The 9,098-nt window shown below is 44.6% G+C and overlaps 1 protein-coding gene across 1 annotated transcript in view; it reads right to left on the reverse strand.

Annotated features, from left to right (window-relative positions):
* The window catches only part of cplx1 (complexin 1), a gene marked incomplete at both ends in the record, with an annotated part of 47,768 nt that extends 40,708 nt beyond the window's left edge, over positions 1-7,060 (reverse strand). The window contains one exon of the mRNA XM_083785315.1: positions 7,030-7,060. Within this exon, the coding sequence (XP_083641441.1) occupies positions 7,030-7,060 (31 nt within the window). The remainder of the gene's footprint in view (positions 1-7,029) is intronic.
* Between the last annotated feature and the right edge of the window lie 2,038 nt (positions 7,061-9,098).

Genomic DNA, 9,098 nt, shown 5'->3' on the forward strand with positions numbered 1-9,098 from the left:
AAAAGAAGAAAAAAAAACATCACAACATCACCATTCTGTTTTGTGTGGATTTTTTTGTTTGTGCAATATAGTATAGGCAAAGTGCTGCTCTCTGTAATAGATCAAAATATTGCTTGTGCAGCACGGGTGCAGCGAGTGTGTGGAGAAGACTAAAGTAGATCAACTAGGTGCTGCTAACGACTTTCAACGTGAATCACTTTCAACCACAAAATAATTTAAACATTAAAAAGAAACCTCTACAAGTTGCAAGCTTATTCAAGCACATGTATACATGTTCAACAACAAAGGCTTCAGTGGTTATAACCTGGTTGTTGAATATCTGAGCATAATTGCACAGCTGAGGGAAGACTGAGAGACCACGAGACACGAGTCAATCATAGTGGTAACGAGAAGCAAACCGAGGCAGCGCTACACGTTTTTGGGGTCCATTTTGTGCAATCTCAATCAACATTTTAAGCACATTTAAGCTGACGTTAAATCTTCAAAGATGCTAACTAACCACTTGGTATAGTAGTAGTATAGTCAACACAATAATGTGGTGACTCTGAGTTGTCAACACAATAATGTGGTGACTCTGTCAGAGGTGTTGAATGGTGAATATTTCATTGTGACTCCTCCTTTTGCATCATTAAAATTCAATGTCATGCAAGGGCCTCTAACCCAGTGAACGCAGCTTGAGTCCCTTTCTGCCCTGTCCCATCAATTATAAGTCTTCATTTTCAAATTCTTATGTTTTAGCAAAAGTGGAAGAAAAAAAATAACATTGGGTTGGGCAAAATAACTTAATTCTAAACACATGAACTATCTATCTATACTAGCTCACAGTATTGTGAGCTTGTAAATGATCAGAGCAAGGATAGAATCCAGGGAGACCCCGTTCAATAAAAGTATAAAAAGGGTTTGAAGTGGTACGGCTACGGTTAGCAACAGATCATGAGAAGCAGTGTTGATTTTGGCAGCAAATTTAGATTTTAGTTTTAGTCATCGTCTTTGGAATACCGTTTCACTTTGTTTCACTCACATTTAGTCACCTGGAATGCTTTATTTTTAGTCTCGTATCTACAGTTGATTTAGTCGACTAAAATGTATTTTAGCGGGCCTTGATGGCTGATCTTACACTGATAATAGCCGATCTACAAGCTCAATATTTTCAGCGTGCAACCAAGTGTCTTTATACTGGATATCTTGTCCACTAGTCCCTTCCTAACATTTTAGTCTAGTTTTTATTTTTTTTACAAAATTGTCAATATATTTAGTCTCAGTTTTTGTCATCATATCTTAGTTTTCATTTAGTTTCCATTTAGTTTAGTTCAGTGAAAAAAGGTAGTCAACAAACATTTTTTGTCATAGTATTAGTTGACAAAATCAACACTGATGAAAACACCGTCACTCGTCTCACGGGATGCGTGAGAGTGGGCTGAAATGATCCATAAAGCATATTGTCATCAGGCCAAGTCAGCCCATCAGAGAATCATTTACGCGTGAAAGGAACCATTTCAATTCCGATAGCTCATGTACACTTTTCATCCATGTGGAAACAATATTAACCCGGGTGTGATGATGTGATTCATTCAGCATACGATTGGGATTATACATTGTGAGTTCTTCTACATTGGCAGGCTTATATACATACTGTAAGTATAGTCCGTGTAACACATGCACAGCCACTATGCTATCAAGCACAACGCAAGTGGGTCATGTTCAGTCAAAATAGTCAGTACAGAACATACCCTCTCCCCTCTTACTGTATCTACTCACTCTCTATTTTCTCCTTCGGATATTAATATGGTCTACTTTCTACTTTTATCATAAGATATTTTTCTTTTCAACTTCATACTCTGTCCAGCTATCTAGGGTGGAACAAAGCGGGGGCTCGCCACTCACTTTAGGATGTTAACAGTTTGGCTCAGCACCAATTCGGAGGATGTGCGTTACTTACTGTATCTTACTCCAACTATCTAGGGTGGGAATTAAGGGCATCTAGGAATCGGAAGAGCACTGATTTACTAATTCAGCATTCCAGAGCTTATTACAATAAGCAAAGGTCAATACTGCAAATGCATATAAATAGAAATCTATAGATCATAGGTAAACCAAGAGCCTATCATCAGTCTAACAGTAGAATATCCACGCACACACACACACACACACACACACACACACACACACACACACACAAAGAAAATCTATAATCTGTACATTGAAACTATACACACTATAGGATGCCAGGTTAACAATGTAAGGCCGTCGAGGCTAGAGCAAGTGCTACGACAAGTGCTACGGGTCTAAGGTGGAGGGGAGTTCCTTCCACAGTTTATGAGCCAGAAGGTAGAAGAGTCTGGGACGTGTGGAGCATTGTCCTGGATGTTTTAACGAAGGTTCTGCCAGCTTCCCTGTGTTAGCCTATCTGAGTGAGCAGGAGGTGTTGTAGGGTTGGATCAGACTTTGGGGGTACCAAACCTTTGCCAACATCAGTGTTTTGTACTCTGTGCGGGCAGTAACCGGGAGCCAATGGAGGGAGCTGGAGAAGGAGGACATGTGAAGATTTTAGCTGGTTGAAAGTCAAGTGTGCTGCATGCAGCATTCTGGATAATTTGGAGAGGCTTAATATAAATGCACATGCCGGGAGGCCAGTAAGGAGACAGTTAGAGGTATAGTCAAGTTTTGACATGACTGATGTCTGGATAAGGAACATGGGCTGACTCTCCTGGGTGAGGAAGGGTCTGATCCTTCTAATGTTACAGAGTGTGAACCTACTGTACAGGATTAAGTGACCCCTGCAATGTGTGCGTGCGTGCGTGCGTGCGTGCGTGCTCAGTCATGTAGTTCTTCTCTGTGTTTTTATATGCGTCACTCTTATTTCGTCCCAAATCAGGAATACACTGTCTGTGTGTGGGACTTCAAAAGTACCTTTTCATTACAAATGCTATACGTTTCTTGTGCCATTTTACCCCCCCAGAATATATCCTCCAAATCCCTAAACTAACTGCCTATAATCATAACCACAATATGGATCTTTTGCTGTGGTGGAAAGTGTTTTGTTCTTGCTTACTGTAAATCGCTCTGGATTAAGAGCCTCTGCCAAATGCCTAAATTGTAAAGTAACTAAGTACATTTACCTATAGGCTATACTGTAATAAGTGTAATTGTGAGGTGTACTTTACTTGAGTATTTCCAATTTCCAATAATTTTACTTGTACTCCACTACATCTCAGAGGCAAACATTGTACTTTTACTCCACCACAATTATCTGAAAACTTTAGTGACTATAGTTACTTTGTAGATTCTGATTAGTATTACAAACACACTAACCACTTCAGCACTACTGGTATATATTTCGGCTATTTTCTAAATATTTTTGTATACGTTTTGAATTTGTGGAATGGAACATTTCATTCTATTGAAAAATAAAAAATTAACACATGTGGAAATTCAATTCCCGCTGGGGACGCTGTGGGCGCTGGGGGCGTGTTCTCGCCCACACCCGAGGCGGGGTTGGCGAAAGGGCCTTTCTGTGTGGAGTTTGCATGTTCTCCCCGTGTCCCCTGGTGTAGGTACACTCACAAAAAACATGCGGTAACCCTGGTCTCTAAACTACCTCCCCCTGGCCAGCCGGGGCACCTGATGGAGGGGAAAGGAACTGGTCGGAATAACGTGATCCTTCCACGCGCTACGTCCAACCAGGGAAACTCCCCCCCCTGTCAGGTGAAAAGAAGCAGCTTGGACTCATGCATAGAAGGAAGCATGAGGTCAGTCCACTGCCCTCCCCGGGTTGGCAGAGGAAGTGTAGCACCCAGGATGACATTAGGTAATTGACACTGGGTTGAAAAAAATGGTTTGCAAAGTCATGGGATAAAAAATATATAGAAAAAAAAGCCATGGAAATGAGCCGTTCCCTCAAAGGCACCTGAAGAAATGTCACAAGGTCAGACTAGACTGCTATCACTATCCTTGTGGGGATGTTGTGTAGCCACAAGGACACATAGGCCACACAGACACACCCTCCATGTTTCTTCTAATTGTGACCAAGGTCTGATATCAGATATCCACCCTCTTGTTATTTCTCCTTTTCTCTCTCCTCTAACCTTATCTCTCTCTCACACACGCACGCACGCACGGACACGTGCACGCACGCACACCCGCACAGACACACGCACCTCCCCCCCTCCAAACCGAGGCTAACTTCCCCAGTGGCAGGCTGATTGAGATTGCCTTACCTCAGATGTACCCAACCCCGAAATGTACCATAAAGAACAAAGGAGAGAGAGGAGGAAGAGAGAGAGATGACAGAAGAGAGAATTAGGGGGGGGTGCAACAGGGGCATGGAAGGAGAGAGCAGGAAAAGTAATGGAGGGAGAGAGAGAGAGAGAGAGAGAGAGAGAGAGAGAGAGAGAGGGGGGACGGACGGACATGGGGGGGGGGGTGGATGAGGAGGCATGCAGCGGCACGGAGGAGAGAGACTAGAGGACGACGTAGACTGGGAGAGACTGACAATGAGGGCAACAGCAAGGAGGCTAAAGTGTCTCCCATTAAGCTGACATGCTCTCTGACCAGAGGGCAGCGCCTGCTTTTATGACCAGCGCCATCAGCCAGCTGATGATATAAGGCCCTCCTTTTAAACGTCAATTTGTCACTTGCCATTCCTCACCCTCTCCCTCCTCCTTTCCTCCTGCGACCATGAAGGGCACGGAGATGGCACCATGTTGATAAGAGGGAGGAAGAGTGCACACACACGCACACGCACACACACACACACACACACACACACGCACACACACACGCGCGTACACACACGCACACGCACACACACACCAACAATATAAACTGCACATAAGAGTGCCACACACACTTTCCTACATGTACTCTTCCCAGTAAGAGACCACACAAATACACACACACGCTTTGCTCTTTTGCTCTCGCTGTGAAACAATCCCCCAGTGGGTTGCACCAATCACTTCCTCATTTGTCCTCCTGTGAGGAGTTCTCCGGAATATTGAATGCACTTCTATATAGCGACAGAGCGAGAGAGGAGGGCCGCGGCCGCGGCCCCGCGGGGGAGATGGAACTGCATAGTGTTATACTGTTACATCCGCCACCAAATCCGTGCGACCTTGCGCTTCGCCGTGTAAAGACAAGGACGTGCAGAATGGCTGCCGAAATGAGAATAGATGGAGTTGGTTCTTTTCTTTTGCAGCGCACAGAGGGAGAGAGGGATAAAAAAGCCGGAAGCTAATCCACCGCACGCAACGGCACATGAGGAAACTCATTAGTCATATATGACAGCATGCAGGCGGGGAAGGAAGTGGGGGGGTGGGGGGGGAACTGTGGGTCAAACTCAAACCCTGGCATACATATATAGGCTAATCTGGCCAAGTTTCCCTGAGTGTGAAATTCCTTCCCTGCACAGGTGTATAAAGTCATTTAATTGCCTTTATTGTTGAGGAATGTGCACAATTTGCACATTCACTCACTCACTCACTCACTGTGTGCATGTGTGCGCGTGTGTGTGTCATTTTGCTGGGGTTCCCAGCTAAATGATGTTTGGAACCAAATGGACCCTTATGGGTCTGTAACTGAGAGTGAGCAAATGGAACCACTCTCAGAGTTAAATTAACATTGATTTTACAACACTAATTTGATGGTCCCAGAGATAGAAAGGCCTTAATGGGGGTCTGTAGACTATAATGCATGCCAAACTGGGGGTCCTTGAAATTAAACGGGTTTTAAAATCACTGCTAGAGTCGTAAAAATCTTCTATTATGGGGGTCCCCATGGAATATCTTTTCAAATGGGGGTCCACGGGCCAATTAGTGTCAATTTGGGGGTCCTTGACATGAACAAGATTGGGAACCATGTCTGTTATAGGTGATTGTGTTCGTGTGTGTTGCGCGGCCATAATAATACATTATTATATAGGCTACGTATATGCGCTATGGCGTGCTATATTTTTGCTCGACGGTTTTGGTGGATCAATCAATCTGAATCTGCTCCTGACATTTTCTCCGTGAAAACCACTTGAGCTATATAGCTATCACCTTCCAGTGGCCTTATTATTATGCCTTATATACATATTCATATGTGTGATAACTCCGTTCATTTCCTTCCCCAAAATTAATTACTCCGCTTCGCTGTGGTAATAATGTCTTGCGTGCACGCGGCGGAGCCGTTGTGCATGATGCCGCCCAAGCAATTACCGAGCCGTTCGCGCACGTCGTTCATCTCTCTCGTATGCTTACGAGTGAAATTATAAAAGATTAGCCCGGTCCTTGATCCGTCATTCAGTTCCCCATGCACGTCACATTATGGTATATAAGAGCCTGTGCATGCCAAGATGAGAGAGGCTATGCCACTATGCACATTGGTGCCAATGACCATAACATAACCTCTAAAGCCAAGAGGAATCGACGTGCAATGATACGCACAAGAAAAACATGTTTTGACACGCAGTCCTATATATAGGCCTACATCAGAGTTAACGGTGCACCTGTGACTAAAACATAATGTGCTTTTAGCCACACAACTGTTCACCGGCCCGCTACAGAGTGTACAATGAAACGAAATGGACCCGTAAGCCGTAAGGGTCCATATGGTTTCATTTTACACTCGGTAAACGGCCTCGTGGTTGGTGGCCCCGGAGGCGCAGAGTGCGCAGAGCGCCACGGCAGTCTGCATAATATGTATGATTGGGGGAAAATGCGCAAAACAGAAAGTGAACCTGCACCCATGGTGGCCGCAGACAGAGAATGAGCAGCGTTCACAGATCTGTCCTAATAAAGCAGAGGAAAGACATCTATACAATCTACGTAATCCCCCCCCCTCTACAAGCCTCGCAGGGAAAGAAATGTGTGGAACAATGATAGCCAGAGTTATCAATACAAACTGTAAAACACATACTGAACACACACATCCCAGCTAATCAATCAATCAATCAATCAATCTCTCTCTCTCTCTCTCTCTCTCTCTCTCTCTCTCTCTCTCTCTCTCTCTCTCTCTAATTCAGTATTAAATGTATGGTCAAAAAACACTTACCTCCCAGCGCTTGTTTCATTACGAAATTCATGGCGATGGCTTTTAATTCCTTGCCTTTCTCGAACGATGTTACATTCACTTGTTACTCGGAAAAGTATAGGCTATAGCACTTGGCTGTCAGATCTGTGTGGAGGGGGGAAAAGGAAATAACGCAAAACAATTAAAAACTGTTGCCTATAAAATCACCTCCAAACACCAAATTGCCTGCAGTTATACTTTCATATACTATTCAGTTCAGTCAGAGCACCGTGTGCGTGCGTGTGTACCAGTGGACCTCTGAGAATTTGGCCCCTCTATGCACCAAATAAAGGACATTGAGGTCATGGTTCATATAGACTGACTTAACCTAGAGACTACTCGACAAAACATTCGATATCACTATTGTGGCTAAAACAGTTTTGCTGTTGCCTTTTCTTTTTTCTTTATTAGAAACTTTGAAGGAATTTCACTCCGCGTCAGTAGCCTACTCGTATAGTTGAGTTGAGTAGCCTAATAGTTGACCTGAATGCCGGAGAGTGATTCTTTCTCCTCTCTGTCAAATATTAAACCTCTGGACTATACACTTCTCGCTGCTATTCATTTATACCATTTCCATGAAAATGTTTCAATGGAACTAATGAGGTGCAGGGCAACACAGGCTAACAGCATTCTTGGTCGTGTCATGTGAAACTTTCCGTGACCCAACGGGAAGGACGCGCTATAATATCTATCCGTTCCATTCGCGGTGTGTCTGTCTCATGCAGCAGCATGCATGCAGCGGCGCTTTGTTTAACACCAGCAGCGTTATGCATGCATTAAGGCTGCTCGAAAAGATGCAAGTATTCACGCAAATAACATCCGACGACGTGACACATGCGTTTGTATGCAGAAGGAAAACGTGCACCTTGCACGTACCCAGGCTGCGAACGAACGGGAAATATATAACACAAGTCACTTCCTCGTTTCGGGAGCGATCTGATTTCAGCACCAGCAGCTGTAGTGGCCAGCTCCCCAACACAGTGCACACTGTGAGCCGGTGTGTTTCAGCACCACCGCTAGTGAACAGCTCCCTACACATCCACACACAGTCACACAGCCACACAGCCCGGGTACAAGCAAGCAAGAGCTTTCTCCGCTCAAGAAGCAGTCATAAATAATTAGCCTATACCTGTCTGTCCGGCGGCGATTGAAATCTTCCACACAAAAACGGGGATTTAAGCGTCGGGATAATATTGTCCGGAATGAAGAAGCTGTCCTGCTGCGGCTGGTGCTGCTGCTGTCTGTGAGAGAGATGGGCTTGTTATCAACTGCTCGTCCCTATATCATCTCCGGCTCCTCCTGGGGTATATTATATAGCCTAGGAAAGGGAAGGAAGGGCGTCCTTGCTGCTGCCTAGGCTGCCTCCTTTTATTCTTTTCTTCGTCTCCTCACACAGGGCTTCTGCACGAGTGTTTAGCGACGGAATTGCAGCTGATGACGGTATAGCAGCCACTGGAATCACAAGAAAGGGATTCGCTATTGGAACGTCCCACGCCACGTCCCCCTATCTCTCTTTCTTACCGATAGAAAGATCAATTATTTACCCCTTGACGTTCCGACCCGCCCACTTCCTTCTTCATCGGCAACCGGATAGTTCCCACTTATCCCGGAGTAGCCTATAGCCCGCACGAACGCTGCCTTTTTAACCGTTGCATGACCTACATTGTGTAATTTCCCCCACGTGCCAGTTTTGTTTTCATGTAGAATCCAGACTATATGCATGGCTCGTGTCTAGTGAAGGGTATATAGTAGTAGGCTGGCTACTGTAGGTATTTTGAAGATTCTGGCTTGTGTTTCTATTTTTGGATGAATCAACGTTTGAAGCACACATACAGCATGGTGTGAAAGCTCACTCTCTCAACTGTGTTAGGTTGCAATTAAGATAATTGGGCCCAGCACATGAAGTCGATCCAAATCATTGATCCGCACTGTGATTAAGAGTTACAGTACATGTTACTACATACAATACTATGATATCCCTTAGCTATAGGGTTCGTATATAGGCTACCTATATGGGCTTAAACAACCCTTATGTTTTATCCCAGTTGGTT

This window comes from Protomyctophum parallelum (genome assembly GCF_964188405.1).
Source record: "Protomyctophum parallelum genome assembly, chromosome: 16".
NCBI lineage: Eukaryota > Metazoa > Chordata > Actinopteri > Myctophiformes > Myctophidae > Protomyctophum > Protomyctophum parallelum.